The sequence below is a fragment of the Chiloscyllium plagiosum genome, unplaced genomic scaffold (genome assembly GCF_037043375.1).
Source record: "Chiloscyllium plagiosum isolate Xiang-an unplaced genomic scaffold, Cpla_swu_hap1 HiC_scaffold_46, whole genome shotgun sequence".
Classification (NCBI taxonomy): Eukaryota; Metazoa; Chordata; class Chondrichthyes; order Orectolobiformes; family Hemiscylliidae; genus Chiloscyllium; species Chiloscyllium plagiosum.
In genome coordinates this window covers 9,068,647-9,089,929 of record NW_028270184.1, presented here as the reverse complement: position 1 = coordinate 9,089,929, position 21,283 = coordinate 9,068,647, and the positions used below count along the sequence as shown (strand labels likewise).

At 57.6% G+C, this 21,283-nt stretch overlaps 1 protein-coding gene across 1 annotated transcript in view; it reads left to right on the top strand.

Annotated features, from left to right (window-relative positions):
- LOC122547819 (glycogen phosphorylase, muscle form-like) overlaps positions 1-21,283 on the top strand; it is a 103,022-nt gene that overhangs the window by 51,913 nt on the left and 29,826 nt on the right. The window contains exons 3-6 of the mRNA XM_087983598.1: positions 11,461-11,589; positions 15,906-16,037; positions 16,837-16,948; positions 20,448-20,530. Coding sequence (XP_087839724.1) covers positions 11,461-11,589; positions 15,906-16,037; positions 16,837-16,948; positions 20,448-20,530 — 456 coding nt within the window. The remainder of the gene's footprint in view (positions 1-11,460; positions 11,590-15,905; positions 16,038-16,836; positions 16,949-20,447; positions 20,531-21,283) is intronic.

Below are 21,283 nucleotides of genomic sequence, written 5' to 3'. Positions count from 1 at the left end.
GGGTGGGGTGTGTGGTGTGTGTGTTGTGTGTGTTGTGTGTGTTGTGTGTGTTGTGTGTGGTGTGTGTGGTGTGTGTGTTGTGTGTGTTGTGTGGGGTGTGTGTGTTGTGTGTGTTGTGTGGGGTGTGTGTGTTGTGTGGGGTGTGTGTGTTGTGTGGGGTGTGTGTGTGTTGTGTGGGGTGTGTGTGTTGTGTGGGGTGTGTGTGTTGTGTGGGGTGTGTGTGTGTTGTGTGGGGTGTGTGTGTGTTGTGTGGGGTGTGTGTGTGTTGTGTGGGGTGTGTGTTGTGTGGGGTGTGTGTGTGTGGGGTGTGTGTGGGGGGTGTGTGGGGGGTGTTGTGTGGGGTGTGTGTGTGGGGTGTGTGGGGTGTGTGTGTGGGGTGTGTGGGGTGTATGGGTGGGGTGTGTGGGTGGGGGGTGGAGTGGATGTGGGTGGGGGGTGGAGTGGATGTGGGTGGGGGGTGGAGTGGATGTGGGTGGGGGGTGGAGTGGATGTGGGTGGGGGGTGGAGTGGATGTGGGTGGGGGGTGGAGTGGATGTGGGTGGGGGGTGGAGTGGATGGGGGTGGGGGGTGGAGTGGATGGGGGTGGGGGGTGGAGTGGATGGGGGTGGGGGGTGGAGTGGATGGGGGTGGGGGGTGGAGTGGATGGGGGTGGGGGGTGGAGTGGATGGGGGTGGGGTGTGGAGTGGATGGGGGTGGGGTGTGGAGTGGATGGGGGTGGGGTGTGGAGTGGATGGGGGTGGGGTGTGGAGTGGATGGGGGTGGGGTGTGGTGTGGATGGGGGTGGGGTGTGGTGTGGATGGGGGTGGGGTGTGGTGGGTGGGGTGGGGTGTGTGGGGTGGGGTGGGGTGTGTGGGGTGGGGTGGGGTGTGTGGGGTGGGGTGTGTGGGGTGGGGTGTGTGGGGTGGGGTGTGGGTGGGGTGTGGAGTGGATGTGGGTGGGGTGTGGAGTGGATGTGTGGTGGGTGGGGGGTGTGAATGTGGGTGGGATGTGTGAATGTGGGTGGGATGTGGGTGGGGGGTGTGGATGTGGGTGGGATGTGGGTGGGATGTGGGGTGTGGATGTGGGTGGGGTGTGGGTGTGTGGGGTGGGGTGTGGATGTGGGTGGGGTGTGGGGTGGGGTGTGGATGTGTGTGGGGTGTGGGGTGGGGTGTGGATGTGTGTGGGGTGTGGGGTGGGGTGTGGATGTGTGTGGGGTGTGGGTGTGTGGGGTGGGGTGTGGATGTGTGTGGGGTGTGGGTGTGTGGGGTGGGGTGTGGATGTGTGTGGGGTGTGGGTGTGGATGTGTGTGGGGTGTGGGTGTGTGGGGTGGGGTGTGGATGAGGGTGGGGATGTGGGTGGGGTGTGGAGTGGATGTGGGTGGGGTGTGGAGTGGATGTGTAGTGGGTGAATGTGGGTGGGGGGTGTGAATGTGGGTGGGATGTGGGTGGGGTGTGGCTGTGTGTGGGGTGGGGTGTGGCTGTGTGTGGGGTGGGGTGTGGCTGGGGGTGGGGTGTGGATGGGGGTGGGGTGGGGTGTGGATGGGGGTGGGATGGGGTGTGGATGGGGGTGGGGTGTGGATGGGGGTGGGGAGTGGTGGGGGTGGGGAGGGGTGTGGATGGGGGTGGGGATGTGGGTGGGGTGTGGAGTGGATGTGGGTGGGGTGTGGAGTGGATGTGTGGTGGGTGTGAATGTGGGTGGGGGGTGTGGATGTGGGTGGGGGCTGTGGGTGTGTGGGGTGGGGTGTGGGTGTGGGGTGGGATGTGGATGTGGGTGGGGTGTGGGGTGGGGATGTGGGTGGGGTGTGGGGTGGGGTGTGGGTGTGTGGGGTGGGATGTGGGTGGGGTGTGGGGTGGATGTGGGTGGGGTGTGGGTGTGTGGGGTGGGGTGTGGATGTGGGTGGGGTGTGGGTGTGTGGGGTGGGGTGTGGATGTGGGGGGTGTGTGGGGTGGGGTGTGGATGTGGGTGGGGTGTGGGTGTGTGGGGTGCGGATGTGGGTGGGGTGTGGGGTGTGGATGTGGGTGGGGTGTGGATGTGGGTGGGGTGTGGAGTGGGGTGGGGATGTGGGTGGGGTGTGGAGTGGATGTGGGTGGGGTGTGGAGTGGATGTGGGTGGGGTGTGGAGTGGATGTGGGTGGGGTGTGGAGTGGATGTGGGTGGGGTGTGGAGTGGATGTGTGGTGGGGTGTGGAGTGGATGTGTGGTGGGTGGATGTGGGTGGGGGGTGTGGATGTGGGTGGGGGGTGTGGATGTGGGTGTGTGGGGTGGGGTGTGGATGTGGGTGGGGTGTGGGGGTGTGGGGTGGGGTGTGGATGTGGGTGGGGTGTGGGGTGGGGTGTGGGGTGGGGTGTGGATGTGGGTGGGGTGTGGAGTGGATGTGGGTGGGGTGTGGAGTGGATGTGGGTGGGGTGTGGAGTGGATGTGGGTGGGGTGTGGAGTGGATGTGGGTGGGGTGTGGAGTGGATGTGGGTGGGGTGTGGAGTGGATGTGGGTGGGGTGTGGAGTGGATGTGGGTGGGGGGTGTGGATGTGGGTGGGGGGTGTGGGTGTGTGGGGTGGGGTGTGGATGTGGGTGGGGTGTGGGTGTGTGGGGTGGGGTGGGGATGTGTGTGGGGGTGTGGGTGTGTGGGGTGTGGGTGTGTGGGGTGGGGTGGGGATGTGTGTGGATGGGTGTGGGGTGTGGATGGGTGTGGGGTGTGGATGGGTGTGGGGTGTGGATGGGTGTGGGTGTGTGTGGGGTGTGGGTGTGTGTGGGGTGTGGGTGTGTGTGGGGTGTGGGTGTGTGTGGGGTGTGGGTGTGTGTGGGGTGTGGATGTGTGTGGGGTGTGGATGTGTGTGGGGTGTGGATGTGTGTGGGGTGTGGATGTGTGTGGGGTGTGGATGTGTGTGGGGTGGGGTGTGGATGTGGGTGGGGTGTGGGTGGGTGTGGGGTGGGGTGTGGATGTGGGTGGGGTGTGGGTGTGTGGGATGTGGGTGGGGTGTGGATGTGGGTGGGGTGTGGATGTGGGTGGGGTGTGGGATGTGGGTGGGGTGTGGGGTGTGGGTGTGTGGGGTGGGGTGTGTGGGGTGGGGTGTGTGTGGGGTGGGGGTGTGTGGGGTGGGGTGTGTGTGGGGTGGGGTGTGTGTGGGGTGTGGGTGTGTGGGGTGGGGTGTGTGTGGGGTGTGGATGTGTGGGGTGGGGTGTGGGTGTGTGGGGTGTGGGTGTGTGGGGTGGATGTGGGTGGGGTGTGGAGTGGGTGTGTGGGGTGGGGGGTGTGGATGTGGGTGGGGTGTGGGGGTGTGGGTGGGGTGTGGGTGTGTGGGGTGGGGTGTGGATGTGGGTGGGGTGTGGGGTGGGGTGTGGATGTGGGTGGGGTGTGGGGTGGGGTGTGGATGTGTGTGGGGTGTGGGTGTGTGGGGTGGGGTGTGGATGTGTGTGGGGTGTGGGTGTGTGGGGTGGGGTGTGGGTGTGTGGGGTGGGGTGTGGATGTGTGTGGGTGTGTGGGGTGGGGTGGGGATGTGTGTGGGTGTGTGGGGTGGGGTGGGGATGTGTGTGGGTGTGTGGGGTGTGGGGTGTGGGTGTGTGGGGTGTGGGTGTGTGGGGTGGGGTGTGGATGGGTGTGGGTGTGTGTGGGGTGTGGGTGTGTGTGGGGTGTGGGTGTGTGTGGGGTGTGGATGTGTGTGGGGTGTGGATGTGTGTGGGGTGTGGATGTGTGTGGGGTGTGGATGTGTGTGGGGTGTGGATGTGTGTGGGGTGTGGGGGTGTGGATGTGTGTGGGGGTGTGGGGGTGTGGATGTGTGTGGGGTGTGGATGTGTGTGGGGTGTGGATGTGTGTGGGGTGTGGATGTGTGTGGGGTGTGGATGTGTGTGGGGTGTGGATGTGTGTGGGGTGTGGATGTGTGTGGGGTGTGGATGTGTGTGGGGTGTGGATGTGTGTGGGGTGTGGATGTGTGTGGATGTGTGTGGGGTGGGGTGTGGATGTGTGTGGGGTGGGGTGTGGATGTGTGTGGGGTGGGGTGTGGATGTGTGTGGGGTGGGGTGTGGATGTGTGTGGGGTGGGGTGTGGATGTGTGTGGGGTGGGGTGTGGATGTGTGTGGGGTGTGGGTGTGGGTGTGGGTGGGGTGGGGTGTGGGTGTGGGTGGGGTGGGGTGTGGGTGTGGGTGGGGTGGGGTGTGTGTGGGGTGGGGTGTGGATGTGTGTGGGGTGGGGTGTGGATGTGTGTGGGGTGGGGTGTGGATGTGTGTGGGGTGGGGTGTGGATGTGTGTGGGGTGGGGTGTGGATGTGTGTGGGGTGGGGTGTGGATGTGTGTGGGGTGGGGTGTGGATGGGGGTGGGGTGGGGTGTGGATGGGGGTGGGGTGGGGTGTGGATGGGGGTGGGGTGGGGTGTGGATGGGGGTGGGGTGGGGTGTGGATGGGGGTGGGGTGGGGTGTGGATGGGGGTGGGGTGGGGTGTGGATGGGGGTGGGGTGGGGTGTGGATGGGGGTGGGGTGGGGTGTGGATGGGGGTGGGGTGGGGTGTGGATGGGGGTGGGGTGGGGGTGGGGGGTTGGGGGGGGTGTGGGTGGGGTGTGGAGTGGATGTGGGTGGATGTGGGTGGGGGATGTGAATGTGGGTGGGATGTGGGTGGGGGGTGTGGATGTGGGTGGGATGTGGGTGGGGGGTGTGGATGTGGGTGGGATGTGGGGATGTGGGTGGGGTGTGGGTGTGTGGGGTGGGGTGTGGATGTGGGTGGGGTGTGGGGTGGGGTGTGGATGTGTGTGGGGTGGGGTGTGGGGTGGGGTGTGGATGTGTGTGGGGTGTGGGTGTGTGGGGTGGGGTGTGGATGTGTGTGGGGTGGGGTGTGGATGTGTGTGGGGTGTGGGTGTGTGGGGTGGGGTGTGGATGTGTGTGGGGTGTGGGTGTGTGGGGTGTGGGTGTGTGGGGTGGGGTGTGGATGTGTGTGGGGTGTGGATGTGTGTGGGGTGTGGATGTGTGTGGGGTGGGGTGTGGGTGGGGTGTGGGTGGGGTGGGGTGTGGGTGGGGTGGGGTGTGGATGTGTGTGGGTGTGTGGGGTGTGGATGTGTGTGGGGTGGGGTGTGGATGTGTGTGGGGTGGGGTGTGGATGTGTGTGGGGTGGGGTGTGGATGTGTGTGGGGTGGGGTGTGGATGTGTGTGGGGTGGGGTGTGGATGTGTGTGGGGTGGGGTGTGGATGGGGGTGGGGTGGGGTGTGGATGGGGGTGGGGTGGGGTGTGGATGGGGGTGGGGGGGGGTGTGGATGGGGGTGTGGAGTGGATGTGGGTGTGGAGTGGATGTGGGTGGGGTGTGGAGTGGATGTGGGTGGGGTGTGGAGTGGATGTGGGTGGGGTGTGGAGTGGATGTGGGTGGATGTGGGTGGGGGATGTGAATGTGGGTGGGGGGTGTGGATGTGGGTGGGGTGTGGGTGTGTGGGGTGGGGTGTGGATGTGGGTGGGGTGTGGGTGTGTGGGGTGGGGTGTGGATGTGGGTGGGGTGTGTGTGTGTGGGGTGTGGATGTGGGTGGGGTGGGGTGTGGATGTGTGTGGGGTGGGGTGTGGATGTGTGTGGGGTGTGGGTGTGTGGGGTGGGGTGTGGATGTGTGTGGGGTGTGGGTGTGTGGGGTGGGGTGTGGATGTGTGTGGGGTGTGGGTGTGTGGGGTGGGGTGTGGATGTGTGTGGGTGTGGGTGTGTGGGGTGGGGTGTGGATGTGTGTGGGGTGTGGGGATGTGGGTGGGGGGTGGGGATGTGGGTGGGGGGTGTGAATGTGGGTGGGGGGTGTGAATGTGGGTGGGGGGTGTGGATGTGGGTGGGGGGTGTGGATGTGGGTGGGGGGTGTGGATGTGGGTGGGGGGTGTGAATGTGGGTGGGGGGTGTGGATGTGGGTGTGGGGTGTGGATGTGGGTGGGGTGTGGGGTGGGGTGTGGGTGGGGTGGGGTGTGGATGGGGGTGGGGTGTGGATGGGGGTGGGGTGTGGATGGGGGTGGGGTGTGGATGGGGGTGGGGTGTGGATGGGGGTGGGGTGGGGTGTGGATGGGGGTGGGGAGGGGTGTGGATGGGGGTGGGGATGGGGTGTGGGTGGGGGTGTGGGTGGGGGTGTGGGTGGGGGTGTGGGTGGGGATGTGGGTGGGGATGTGGGTGGGGTGTGGGATGTGGGTGGGGGGTGTGGATGTGGGTGGGGTGTGGGTGTGTGGGGTGGGGTCTGGATGTGGGTGTGGGTGTGTGGGGTGGGGTCTGGATGTGGGTGGGGTGTGGGGGTGTGGGGTGGGGTGTGGATGTGGGTGGGGTGTGGGGTGGGGTGTGGATGGGTGTGGGTGTGTGGGGTGGGGTGTGGGTGGGGGGTGTGAATGTGGGTGGGGGGTGTGAATGTGGGTGGGGGGTGTGAATGTGGGTGGGGGGTGTGGATGTGGGTGGGGGGTGTGGATGTGGGTGGGGGGTGTGGATGTGGGTGGGGTGGGGTGTGGATGTGGGTGGGGTGGGGTGTGGATGTGGGTGGGGTGGGGTGTGGATGTGTGTGGGGTGGGGTGTGGATGTGTGTGGGGTGGGGTGTGGATGGGGGTGGGGTGGGGTTCGGGTGTGTGGGGTGGGGTGTGGATGGGGGTGGGGAGGGGTGTGGATGGGGGTGGGGTGTGGGGGGGTGGGGTGGGGTGTGGGTGTGTGGGGTGGGGATGTGGGTGGGGTGTGGAGTGGATGTGGGTGGATGTGGGTGGGGTGTGGAGTGGATGTGGGTGGGGTGTGGAGTGGATGTGGGTGGGGGGTGTGGAGTGGATGTGGGTGGGGGGTGTGGAGTGGATGTGGGTGGGGGGTGTGGATGTGGGTGGGGGGTGTGGATGTGGGTGGGGGGTGTGAATGTGGGTGGGGGGTGTGAATGTGGGTGGGGGGTGTGGATGTGGGTGGGGGGTGTGGATGTGGGGTGGGGTGTGGGTGTGGGTGGGGTGTGGGTGTGTGGGGTGGGGTGTGGATGTGGGTGGGGTGTGGGGTGGGGTGGGGATGTGTGTGGGGTGGGGATGTGTGTGGGGTGTGGGGTGGGGTGTGGGGGTGTGTGGGGTGGGGTGTGGGGGTGTGTGGGGTGGGGTGTGGGGGTGTGTGGGGTGGGGTGTGTGGGGTTTGGTGGGGTGTGGATGGGGGTGGGGTGGGGTGTGGATGGGGGTGGGGTGTGGATGTGTGTGGGGTGGGGTGTGGATGTGTGTGGGGTGGGGTGTGGATGTGTGTGGGGTGGGGTGTGGATGTGTGTGGGGTGGGGTGTGGATGTGTGTGGGGTGTGGGTGTGGGTGGGGTGTGGGTGTGGGTGGGGTGGGGTGTGGGTGTGTGTGGGGTGGGGTGTGGGTGTGTGTGGGGTGGGGTGTGGATGTGTGTGGGGTGGGGTGTGGATGTGTGTGGGGTGGGGTGTGGATGGGGGTGGGGTGGGGTGTGGATGGGGGTGGGGTGTGGGTGGGGGGTGGGGGGGGTGTGGGTGGGGTGTGGAGTGGATGTGGGTGGATGTGAATGTGGGTGGGATGTGGGTGGGATGTGGGTGGGGGGTGTGGATGTGGGTGGGATGTGGGTGGGATGTGGGGATGTGGGTGGGGTGTGGGTGTGTGGGGTGGGGTGTGGATGTGGGTGGGGTGGGGTGTGGATGGGGGTGGGGTGGGGTGTGGATGGGGGTGGGGTGGGGTGTGGATGGGGGTGGGGGGGTGTGGATGGGGGTGGGGGGGGTGTGGTTGGGGTGTGGAGTGGATGTGGGTGGGGTGTGGAGTGGATGTGGGTGGGGTGTGGAGTGGATGTGGGTGGGGTGTGGAGTGGATGTGGGTGGGGTGTGGAGTGGATGTGGGTGGATGTGGGTGGGGGATGTGAATGTGGGTGGGATGTGGGTGGGGGGTGTGGATGTGGGTGGGATGTGGGGTGTGTGGGGTGGGGTGTGGATGTGGGTGGGGTGTGGGTGTGTGGGGTGGGGTGTGGATGTGGGTGGGGTGTGTGTGTGGGGTGTGGATGTGGGTGGGGTGTGGGGTGGGGTGTGGATGTGTGTGGGGTGTGGGGTGGGGTGTGGGTGTGTGGGGTGGGGTGTGGATGTGTGTGGGGTGTGGATGTGTGTGGGGTGTGGGTGTGTGGGGTGGGGTGTGGATGTGTGTGGGGTGTGGGTGTGTGGGGTGGGGTGTGGATGTGTGTGGGGTGTGGGTGTGTGGGGTGGGGTGTGGATGTGTGTGGGGTGTGGGTGTGTGGGGTGGGGTGTGGATGTGTGTGGGGTGTGGGTGTGTGGGGTGGGGTGTGGATGTGTGTGGGGTGTGGGTGTGTGGGGTGGGGTGTGGATGTGTGTGGGGTGTGGGTGTGTGGGGTGGGGTGTGGATGTGTGTGGGGTGTGGGTGTGTGGGGTGGGGTGTGGATGTGTGTGGGGTGTGGGTGTGTGGGGTGGGGTGTGGATGTGTGTGGTGTGGGGTGTGGATGTGTGTGGTGTGGGGTGTGGATGGGGGTGGGGATGTGGGTGGGGGGTGGGGATGTGGGTGGGGGGTGTGAATGTGGGTGGGGGGTGTGAATGTGGGTGGGGGGTGTGGATGTGGGTGGGGGTGTGGGTGTGGGGTGTGGATGGGGGTGGGGTGTGGATGGGGGTGGGGTGGGGTGTGGATGGGGGTGGGGTGGGGTGTGGATGGGGGTGGGGTGGGGTGTGGATGGGGGTGGGGTGGGGTGTGGATGGGGGTGGGGTGGGGTGTGGATGGGGGTGGGGTAGGGTGTGGATGGGGGTGGGGTGGGGTGTGGATGGGGGTGGGATGGGGTGTGGATGGGGATGTGGGTGGGGATGTGGGTGGGGATGTGGGTGGGGGGTGGGGATGTGGGTGGGGATGTGGGTGGGGGGTGGGGATGTGGGTGGGTGTGGGATGTGGGTGGGGGGTGTGGATGTGGGTGGGATGTGGGTGTGTGGGGTGGGGCCTGGATGTGGGTGTGGGTGTGTGGGGTGGGGTCTGGATGGGGGTGTGGATGTGGGTGGGGTGTGGGGTGGGGTGTGGATGTGGGTGGGGTGTGGGGGTGTGGGGTGGGGTGTGGGTGGGGGGTGTGAATGTGGGTGGGGGGTGTGAATGTGGGTGGGGGGTGTGGATGTGGGTGGGGGGTGTGGATGTGGGTGGGGGGTGTGGATGTGGGTGGGGGGTGTGGGTGGGGGGTGTGGGTGGGGGGTGTGGATGTGGGTGGGGGGTGTGGATGTGGGTGGGGGGTGTGGGTGGGGGGTGTGGATGTGGGTGGGGGGTGTGGATGTGGGTGGGGGGTGTGGATGTGGGTGGGGGGTGTGGATGTGGGTGGGGGGTGTGGATGTGGGTGGGGTGGGGTGTGGATGTGGGTGGGGTGGGGTGTGGATGTGGGTGGGGTGGGGTGTGGATGTGTGTGGGGTGGGGTGTGGATGTGTGTGGGGTGGGGTGTGGATGGGGGTGGGGTGGGGTTCGGGTGTGTGGGGTGGGGTGTGGATGGGGGTGGGGAGGGGTGTGGATGGGGGTGGGGAGGGGTGTGGATGGGGGTGGGGAGGGGTGTGGATGGGGGTGGGGAGGGGTGTGGATGGGGGTGGGGTGGGGTGTGGGGGGGTGGGGTGGGGTGTGGGTGTGTGGGGTGGGGTGTGGGTGTGTGGGGTGGGGATGTGGGTGGGGTGTGGAGTGGATGTGGGTGGGGTGTGGAGTGGATGTGGGTGGGGTGTGGAGTGGATGTGGGTGGGGTGTGGAGTGGATGTGGGTGGGGTGTGGAGTGGATGTGGGTGGGGTGTGGAGTGGATGTGGGTGGGGTGTGGTGTGGATGTGGGTGGGGTGTGGTGTGGATGTGGGTGGGGGGTGTGGATGTGGGGTGGGGTGTGGATGTGGGTGGGGTGTGGGTGTGTGGGGTGGGGTGTGGATGTGGGTGGGGTGTGGGGTGGGGTGTGGATGTGTGTGGGGTGGGGATGTGTGTGGGGTGTGGGGTGGGGTGTGGGGTGTGGGGTGGGGTGTGGGGGTGTGTGGGGTGGGGTGTGGGGGTGTGTGGGGTGGGGTGTGGGGGTGTGTGGGGTGGGGTGTGGATGGGGGTGGGGTGGGGTGTGGATGGGGGTGGGGTGTGGATGTGTGTGGGGTGGGGTGTGGATGTGTGTGGGGTGGGGTGTGGATGTGTGTGGGGTGGGGTGTGGATGTGTGTGGGGTGGGGTGTGGATGTGTGTGGGGTGGGGTGTGGATGTGTGTGGGGTGGGGTGTGGATGTGTGTGGGGTGGGGTGTGGATGTGTGTGGGGTGGGGTGTGGATGTGTGTGGGGTGGGGTGTGGATGTGTGTGGGGTGGGGTGTGGGGGTGTGTGGGGTGGGGTGTGGGGGTGTGTGGGGTGGGGTGTGGGTGGGGTGGGGTGTGGATGTGGGTGGGGTGGGGTGTGGATGTGGGTGGGGTGGGGTGTGGATGTGGGTGGGGTGGGGTGTGGGGGTGTGTGGGGTGGGGTGTGGGGGTGTGTGGGGTGGGGTGTGGGGGTGTGTGGGGTGTGGGGGTGTGTGGGGTGGGGTGTGGGGGTGTGTGGGGTGTGGGTGGGGTGGGGTGTGGATGGGGGTGGGGTGGGGTGTGGATGGGGGTGGGGTGGGGTGTGGATGGGGGTGGGGTGGGGTGTGGGTTTAGTGTGTGTGGGTGTGTGTGAGAGAGAGAGATGCGCATTGCTGTCCGATCTCTGTCCTTTTTCGGTATTTATTCATGGGATGCGACATTGCTGGCTGGGCCAGTGTTTACTGCCCAACCCTAGTTGCCCCTCGAGAAGGTGGTAGTGAGCTGCCACCTTGAACCGTTGCAGTCAGAGTCACAATGCTCTTAGGGAGGTCGTTCCAGGGTTTGACCCAGTGACAGTGAAAGGACAGTGATGTATTTCCAAGTGAGGATGATGAACGGCTTGAAAGGAAACTTGCAGGGGACAGTGTTCCCATCTAGCTGCTGCCCTTGTCCTTCTAGACATGGTTTGGAAGGTGCTGTCTAAGGAGCCTTAGTGAGTTGGTGCAGTGCGCCTTGTGGATGGTACACACTGCTGCCACTGAGCGTATGATGTAGTGCCAGTCAAGAATTGGGGGCTGCCTTGTCCTGAATGGTGTGGTGCTTCTCGAGTGATGTTGGAGCTTCATCCATTGAAGGCGAGTGGGAGTATTCCATCACCCTCCTGACTTGTGCCTTGCACACTCACTGCAATATTCCCAGCCTCTGACCTGCTCTGTGTGTGTGTGTCAGACAGACAGACAGACACGCACACCCTTTCACTGTCACTGTGTGTGTGTGTGTGTGTGTGTGTGTGTGTGTGAGAGAGAGAGAGACAGGTGTCTGGACACAATCACTGATGTAGGCCCCAATCCTTTTCACCGTGTTTCCGTGTGTGAGTGAAAAGCAGACACATTTAGTCCTTCAAATGTGTATTGTGTCACCCTTGTTGATTAACCTCTACCGGGTACCCACTGACTGTTAAAATCCTGCATCCGTTGATGAAGTCAATATTTGTGGGTTCTCAGCATGAGTACAATCACAATCAAGGAGATACTCCTCAAAATTTGGAATGAAGTTGTGAATTCTAAAATAGCTGACTGGTGCTGTCTTGTGTCCAGCCTGTTTCCTGGACTCCATGGCGACACTGGGTCTCGCTGCCTACGGTTACGGCATCCGGTATGAGTTTGGCATCTTCAACCAGAAGATTTCCAATGGCTGGCAGGTGAGTTAACTTCCGTTAATCTCCATTCTGCGTTCCTTATCGCGAGGCCTTCGGGACTAGGCCCAGAGTATGAGGCACAGTTGTGGGGTGTGTGGCGCGGGAGAAGAAAGCAGCGATTGCGAGGGCCACCAAGAATATGCAGCCCAGTGACACAAAGCTTAAGGCAGCTGCTTCTCTTAAAAAGAAACAACTTGTGGGCTGTGGGAGCAGGGGCAGATTAGGCCTATGTTCACTGCAGTTTGGAAGAAGGAGGGGCGAATCGCATGGAAACGTGCAGAATCCAAACAGGGCCAGACAAGGGTCAAACTGGAAAGGACCTTCCCGATGAGTTCAGAACCAGGGGGTGAAGTCTAAGGTTACAGAGTAGGCCATAATTGATGAAGATGAGAACTGTCTTCACCCAGAGAGTGGGGAGCCTGTGGAATTTATTACAGCATTGGCTGTAAGTGATTCAGGCCCAAGTTGAATGTTTCAGGATGGAGTTAGGTATAGTCCTTGGGGCTAAAGGGATCCAAGGGTGTGAGGTGAAAGCTGGAGCAGGGTATTGAGTTGGAAGGAGGCCGCTTCGGATTGAACTTAAACAGTTGTTTAAAACCAGAAAGAGCTGGAGAAACTCAGCAGGTCTGGCAGCCTCTGTGGAGAGAGAAACAGAATCAATATTTTGAGTCTTGACTCATCTCCACAACCATAAACATTGACCGTTTCTCTCTCCGCTGATGCTGACAGACCTGTTGAGTTTCTCCAGCCCTTTCTCCTTGCTCTTTCTGATTTCCTGCATCCCGAGTTCTTTTAAAAACCCTGCAAGGCTTTGACAGTGTGGTTAAGGAGACAATGTTTCCTTATGTGGGGAAAAACGTTGATTGATATGCGATAGTGACCCAGACATCCAGTTGGGAGCTCTCTATTGAGAAAGTGGTTAGAATGTGGAACTCAGCAGTGCAGGGAGTGGTTAAGATCAATCATATAGATATGTTAAAGGTGGATCTTTGACAAAGACATGAGGGAGAAGGGAATCTAGGATTAAGCTGAGTGGAGTATAATTACCAGCAGAAACTGATGGACCAAATGCCCTGTTTCTGTGCCATTTAACTGAGCGTCTGATTTTAGCCCCAAGTGCATGAGGGGAATTTGAAGGAGTCTGTGATTTGTAGAGGTATAATTCTAATCTGATTCAAAATAGACTGGCAAATAAGAAGGGAGAGGCAGAAATTTTCCCACCCCACCCTTTGCCTCCCTGATCATGTTCAGAGGACCTGATAAAGGTCAAACGGGAGTGGTTTGGACTTTCAGATCCTAAAGGTCACTGCAGTAATTCTGGAACCAACAGGTGCTGCCTATGTTGATGGCTGTGCCTCTCCCACACTATCTGATACTGCTCATTTCGCCTGCAGACACCGGATATTCCTCCTCTCTGACTTGACGTGGGGCTCCTCTCGCGTCTGTAATATTTGACTTCAGTGCATACACGGCAGAATCCCACACGCTGTACTGATTGGCCGCCTGGTTGAGAGAACTTGCCTCTGCCTCTCTCCCCAGTAAGGGGGCATGGAGTTATTTCACATCCACCCAAGAGAGCAGATGTTAGGTTTGATGTGCCATCTGAGAGTGAGGTCAGCGCGAACCCTCGGGCATCGTGCTCCCTCATTGCAAACTGAGTGGCCCACTCTCTGTGCATACCCTTGGATGGTGCAGTGCGCCCTGAGCAGGGGCTACTTTTCAATGTGGGCCCTCATGAGGTGTGGCCACTTCCAGGAGTTTACGATCTGTCTCAGTTTGGAATGTGGATTGTCTCTGACTGGAGCAGTTTGGTTACAATTAAAGAAAGTGCCAGATTCTGCAGTAAAACACTTCTCAAGCTATCCACTCTTATCTCACTCCTCCAACACTGTCTTATCCCACTCGTTCCCTCCCCGACCACTTCTGTTCCTATCTTGCACCTTTTAATATCCTATCGTCCTTGCACAGCCTACCCCGCGCAGTCTATGCCCAATCTTTTCCTACTCTCCATACCAAATAATATCACACTTAATTGTCTCCAGCTTCTACTCCCTGCACTCTTTAAAATCCCACCCAATCTAATCCCACTCTCTTTATTTACTCGCCCCATCCAATCCTACTTCCCTCCTCACTTTCTGAATCCCTTTAGTGATTGCCCTTCTGCTAATCCCAGGCTAAGCTTGGGCCAATATCGCTACAGCACAGCCAGAGCTGTCTCAGTGCCCATTGCACAGTTCTCTGAGGTGCCATGTTACAGGGCAGCAGGTTTTGCTAGCTGCCTTTGATAGTTTGTAGGAGCTAAACCTTTCAGCTGCCTGCTTTAGCCCAGAGTACCTCGCAGGCGAGTGACTGCAGCATTTCGCCCCCGCCCCCGCCCCCGCCCCCGCCCCCGCCCCCGCCCCCATCACTGTCAGGTTTCAGTGACTGCAATGCGACGCAGCTAGGTTACAGACCTCCTGCACTGTCAGCCTGTAGACCAGCAGGGGGAGGATCTATCTCTTCACTGGCAGCCCGCAGAGAGCAACATTTTCCGACCTCTGCTGCTTCTGTAAGACAGACCCAGGCCTAGTAACTGAGGAACCAGCTTTTCTGTCCGTTCACATATAGGCTGTAGACATCATTGACCCTTCACGTGTGTGCCTGTCCCCAGGGATTGTCACATCCTGTATTCAGCTTGAGAAGCAATTTAAACTTTGCCCTTGTTTTTCTTGAACCCAGTTTCACTGGAACATGGGAGCAGGAGTTGACCATTCAGCCCATCAAGCCTGCTACACCATCTAATAAAATCACACACTTCAGTACCTTTTACTCACTCCATCCCACAGCCCTGTACGTCACTGATAGTCGGAAATCTATCAAACACTACCTTTGAACATTTTCAAAGATTGGAAGTCTTCACAGCGGAGAGAATTCAAAGGTCCATTACCCTCTGAATAAAAACAGCTTTCTCCTCCTCTCAGTCTTAAATGCCGTCCTGTTTACGTATAACTTGTGCCCCTTGGTTGTAGACTCCCCAAGCAGGAGACTGGTGAGATTGCAGCAAAAAGATAGCAAATTTAATGTGTAGTCACTGTAGCTCAAGTAATTCCAGTTATCTGACACAATAAGATGTGGTGCTATAAAAGTCTTGTTCAATTTAAGATTTGCATTTCACTGTTGAATTAACCAGTACCAGTCTTCATTACAATAGCATCCACTAGATTTCCCATATAGAGTCATTGCGTCATAGAGATGTACAGCACGGAAACAGACCCTTCGGTCCAACCCATCCATGCCGACCAGATATCCCAACACAAATCTAGTTCCGCCTGCCAGCACCCAGCCCATATCCCTCCAAACCCTTCCAGCTGCTGATGTTACGCAGCCTTAAGTTGGAGATTCCACATTTCTGTCCAAGGAATTCAGTACCTCGTTGACTGCAAGGTTTCCTGCTTCCAAGTGAGCTGAGTATGCCATTGTCGAAAACTTTCAAAGCTGCTCCTCCAGCCCGGCAGCTTTGCTCATGGCTCCCGTTATCACAGATGGTTTCACTTGGCATTTTGCTGCTGATAGGCTCATAATGAGTTTAATTGCTGGCAAATGTAAGGGAGAGCCAGCCTGTGATCACAGCAGCAGCGGCTCCTCACACATTCTGTCCATTCTGTTTACTGGTGAGTTTTCTCCAGTTGGTTGCCCCTGTCATTGGATTTTCCCTGGTCGTCTTGGGAATGCTCGGGGGCAAATTTACCCTCTGCCCCTCTGTAGTTTTGGTGTTGATGGTGCGCAGACCTTTCATGAGTCTGGCGTCCCCTCTGTGCTTGACCTGTAATGGCCCCTAGGTTCCCTCAGTGTTGATGCTTTCTTGACACTGACCTTTGACCAGTCCCACCTTCCCTCGATGCTGACCTCTGACCCTTCCACAATACAGTGTGACCTCTGAACTGGGAGCGTCAGTCTAAGTCATGAAGTCCTGACTTTGGTGCGGGGTCTCTGCAGAGAATCGGCGGGAGGCGCTAACTGCAGTCCTGGTACTCCGCCCCTCTCCAGCCTGAGGATGTTGTTGTTTTGGGAGTTGTGTGTTTTGTTGTGGGGAGATGGGCACAGTGTCTTACACCAGCCTTTTCTTCGCCTCACCCTGAGGAGTGGGAGAAAGGGGCCGCTGGAAGTGGGGTGAAGCAGGTAGGATCTCCTCAGTGTCTGCTGGATTGTGGGCTGATGGTTGCATCGATGGGTATGAGCAGGTAGGTGAGGGGTGGGTTGGCGGTGGAGGGGCCCTCACTCACTCCGGTAATGCCGGCTGGTTTGTCTTCCCTGCTCTAACCGCTGTCTGTAACCGGCAGGTGGAGGAGGCTGATGACTGGCTGAGGTACGGCAATCCCTGGGAGAAGGCCCGGCCCGAGTACACCATCCCCGTCAACTTCTACGGCCGAGTGGAGCACACCCCTGAGGGGGTCAAGTGGGTGGATACCCAGGTGAGGAGCGCTTTCCCAGGAACCGGTGACCAGGACAAATGGCTGCCCGCTGCCATGGGATGGCCAAGAGCAGTTCATGGCCAGTGAAGTGTTTGATCTGAAGTGTTGTCACTGGATTTGCGCAGAGCAAGATCCCACAAGCACCTCCTCAGTAATAGCTAGACTGCCTGTTGTTTTGTTGACAGCGATGGAGTAGATGTTGACCCTACACCCCACTCTCTTTCCAACAGTGACCTTTCGTACACCTGAGGCGGCAAATGGGAACTTGGTGTAATGTCCCAACTGAAAAATGGCAGCTCAGACAGTGCAGCACTTTGGCAATACATCCTGGGAGAACATAGTGGGAACTGTGCAGAGCGAGCTTTACACTCAGTTTTAAAGAGTAAAGGGAGCTTTAATCTGTGTTTAGCCCTGTGCTGTTCCTGTCCAGGGAGTGTTTGACAGGACAGCGTAGAGGGAGCTCTATTTTCCATTTACTTTTAGTTTAAGAGTAGAGGAACCTTTACTCCTCAGGTTAAAGCAGTAGCAGCAACTTTACTTCCCACCTGAAAGAATAGAGGGATCTTTGTTGTTTGCACAAAAGTGGAGAGGAGGCTTTACTCTCAGTTTTTAAAAAAAAAGTAGAGGGAGCTTTTCCTGGAGTTGATCTTGTACGCTACCTGTCCTTGAAGGTTTTGAGGGAACTTTAATTCCGTGCTGTCACAGTCCTGGGAGTATTTGATGGGAAAGGTCCACCCCTTTTGTACGGACTGCATGTTTGCTGTGTTGTGGCGCAGTAATCTTTCTCCTGTGTGTTTAGGTTGTGCTGGCTTTACCTTATGACACCCCAGTGCCGGGCTATAAGAACAACACTGTGAACACGATGCGGCTGTGGTCTGCCAAAGCACCCAATGAGTTTAAACTGGAGGACTGTGAGTTGCCCCCCCTTTTTTCTATGTAATTTCAGGATCAGTTGTGTATAAAGCTAGAGCTGCAGAGACTCTTCTCAGCCTGTCTACCCGCTAGAATTGTCAGCGACTGTTCAACTGCAATGGGCTTTAGCCTTGTGGTCTGCTGGATCTTTCTGTGAAGATGTGACTGTCCCTCTGTGCGGACTGAGAGCCCCAACTGGTTTCTGTTTCCACTTCCTGCCCTGCTCATGCTGGGACTTCCTGTGGGTCTCGGCCTCTGCTTATAAATACCTCTGGGTTCCGCGTCTGCTCTCCCTCAATGTGGTGACTGCTAAAATAGCTACCTCAACCTGGTCTCCAGGCAGTGACTGAGGAATAAATACAGAACTGGACAGCACAGTACAGGCCCTTCGGCCCTTGATGTTGTGGCGGCCTTTTGTCCTGCTCTAAGATCAGACTAACCCTTCATTTTACTATCATCCATTGGCCTATCCAAGAGTTGCTTAAATGTCCTTAATGTCTCTGACTCTACTCCCACTACTGGCTGTGCGTTCCACACACCCACTACTTTCTGAGTAAAGAACCTACCTCTAACATCTCCCCTAAACCGTCCTCCAATTATCTTAAAATTACACCCTTGTGATAGACATTTCCACCCTGGGAAAAGGTCTCTGGCTCTCCACTCTATCTATGCCACTCATCATCTCGTACACCTCTATCAAGTCACCTCTCATCCTTCTTTGCTCTAATGAGAAAAGCCCTAGCTCCCTCAACCTGTCTTCATAAGACATGCCCTCCAGTCCAGGCAACATCCTGGGAAATCTCCTCTGCAGCCTCTCTAAAGCTTCCACATCTTTCTCAAATGAGGTGACCAGAACTGAAAACAATATTACAAGTGTGGTCTAACCAGGACTCGACAGAGATGCAGCATAACCTCACAGCTCTTAAACTCAGTCCCTATGCTAATGAAAGCTAACACACCATACGCCGCCTTAACATCCCTATCAACTTGGGTGGCAACTTTGAACGATCTGTGGGCATGGACCTTGAGATCCCCGTACCTCCACACTGTCAAGAATCCTGCCTTTAACCCTGGATGCTGCATTCAAATTCGACCTTCCAGAGTGAATGACTTCACACTTTTCCAGGCAGTACTCGATCTGCCACTTCTCAGCCCAGTTCTGCATCCTGTCAATGTCCCATTGCAACCTAAACAGCCCTCCACACTATCCACAACTCCACCAACCTTCATTTCATTGGCAAACTTACTAGCCCACCCTTCCACTTCCTCATCCAAGTCATGTATAAAAAAATCACAAAGAGCAGAGGTCCCAGAACATCTCTGTGGAACACCACTGGTCACCAAGCTCCAGGCTGAATACTTTTCACCCCCATCAATAGGCCAGCCAATTCTGTCTCCAGACAGACAGGTTTCCCTGTATCCCATGCCTCCTTACTTTCTGAATGAGCCTACCATGGGGAACCTTATCAAGCGCCTTGCTAAAGTCCATGTACACCACATCAACTGCTCTACCTTCATCACTGTGTTTTGTCACATCCTCAAAGAATTCCAGAAGGTTTGTGAGGTATGACCTGCCCCTGACAAAGCCTTGCTGACTATCTCTAATCAAACTATTGTTTCTCAAGTAATCATAAATCCTGTCTCTAAGAATCCTCTCCAATATTTTGCTCACCACTGACATAAAACTGACTGGTCTGTAATTCCCAGGAATTGTTGCATCGTTGCAGTAAGGCACACTTTGTGATTCATGCACAAGCTTTTCCCCCAAATCCCTTTTGTTTTGTAGTTTCTCTACCTTTAAATAATATTCTGTTCTTCTGTCCTCCCTTACAAAATGAAAGACTTCACATTTTCCCACCTTACACTCCACTTGCCAACATTTTGTCCACTTCACCCACCAGTATCTCTTTGTGACCTGTATCTCTCTCCTAGCTTGCCTTTCCACCTAACGGTGTTGTGTTGTCTGTAAGTCCCAGCTCCACATTGAGGATACCCTCCATCATGATGTGTGGCACTCCCGTTAATGCTGAATGGGACAGATTTCACACTGAGCAGCCGTGAGGCATTGTGGGCAGCAGAATTGTGTTCGCACAATATGTCGCCTCATTACCCAGATATCGACAGTGGATTCATGGTCATTGTTAGACGGCTATTTCCAGACTTTTCAAAAAAAAACATTGAATTCAAATTCCACCATCTACCAAGATGGGATTTAAACCTGGTCCCCAAAACGTCAGCTGAGTTTGTGAATTAGTAGTCTAGCAATTATACCGCTAGGCCATTACCTCCCTCAATGGTGTTGGGATGGTTAAGTCACTAAGAATATGGAGACTCCACAGAGATCCCAATCCTCCACAACGGGGCAACCCGGGACTTCAGTGTAAAAGACAAGGCTGAAGTGTTCCGTTTCATCTTCATTCACCTTCAGCCTGAAGTGCTGAGTGGATGATCCACCTCGAGAGGACCCCAGCATCCCAGACGATACACTCCATGCGATATGAATTAAATAGCTAGAGGCACTGGATATTGCAAAGGCCGCACACCCTAACTACATTCCGGCAATGCTACTGAAGACTTGTGCTTCGGTGCGAGCTCTATCCCATGCCCTGTTGTTCCACAACAACTACATCACTGGCATCTACCTGGACAATGTGGAAATGTGACATATAAACAAAAAGCAGGGCAAACTCAGCCTGTTAAATAACTGTCCAGTTCAGCTGTTGCTAATAGAATTTGCCTGAATGAGTGTGGCTTCAACTGCATTCAAGCTTTACACCCAGCCAAGATGAAGTGTGGCCCGTTTAATTGGCACCCCACTCACCACCTCAGTGTTGTCTCCCTCCATCGCCGACGCCCAGCGGCAGCAGTGTGTAACCACCTGCGTGCACCGCCTCAACTCCTTCGACAGCACCTTCCAAATTCTCAACCTCGACCACCTAGGCGGGCAAGGTCAGAACCTGCATGGGGGCACCCTGGTTCCCCTCCAACCCATGCCCCATCCTAACTTGGAATTGCATTGCTGACCCTGCATTGTCACTGGGTGGAAATCCTGGATTTCCTGGGGCTTGGAGTGCGGATTTATGTGGGCTGCTCTGGCCTGGATGGTGTGGAGCACTCATCCAGGAAGGTAGGAGGTAATGCTCCTTGTTGAACAGATAGCAGAGTGGCTGTGGCAGTATTGGTGCTCTCAACAACTGGGAAGCATTGTCATCGGTTAGGACTCTGAAATAGGGAAGGGATCACCAGCTTTCTAAAGCTCCCTCTTTGTAAGAAGCTCCTTAAAATCTTCTAGTTTTAACCAAGTGTTTGATACCTGTCCTCATAGTTCTGCGTGTGATTTGGCATCCAATATTGTTTGATATTTCTGCGGAATATTTGGAATATCTTGTTGCTATTGCAGTGCTGTGTAAATGCAAGATGCTGACACTGCCCCATGCACTCATCCTTTTGTGTACATGTCTCTTTCCTCCCCCTCTGTCTCTCTTTCTCTTGTTTCAGTCAACGTTGGTGGCTACATCCAGGCAGTCCTCGACAGGAACCTGGCTGAGAACATCTCCCGCGTCCTCTATCCCAATGACAACGTGAGTTCCCCGTCGCTCAGCGGGTTACTGGGAAACATGGGGCGAGCCGACTCTGGACTCCAGGAGTCAGAGTGTGTCGCTGTGACTGGTTGCCAGTGGGTTGCCAGCCTCTCCCGCAGTGGCCCCTAATGGCAGCAAGCTGCCAGTGTGCTTGGGGGATGTCTTACTGGGATCCGGGAGAGCGGAGGGAGTGATTCCTAGCATTGACCTCGTCCCCCCACAGCCCCGGGCTGCCTACTCGGCCAGTCGTTCTTCCTACCAGCTGCACGTCACTCAACATTTCGTTGTGTGCTGCGTGCGGCTTTATATTTCACACTCCTCGACAATGTGTGCCATGTAGCACTGCTAAGGATATCCTCCATCTCCTTATCTGGTATCCTGAATGAAGCCTCTGGGTTAGCAGGAAGCTGGTGTTGTGTTTTTGTCCCAAACAGCTGCCTACTGTGACAGGCGGAGCGCACTGATAGTTTTGTCCCACTGTTCCTGAAATACTATAAATTTGTTGATTCATTTACCAAAATGCTTTATTGGTTCATTATCCGGAATAAAACGAAAATCCACCAGGTTCCTTAAATAAACTCAACAATAATCCATTTTTATTATAAACAAACCTTGTCAGTGAATCAAATGGCCAACACTGGTTAACACGGGATCGCCACAATTATGTGACTACTTTGCCTTAATCCCTGAGAATTGGTCACTGTTCACTATTTCAGATTTTGCCAGGCATTCACAAATGCTTGTATTGGAAGA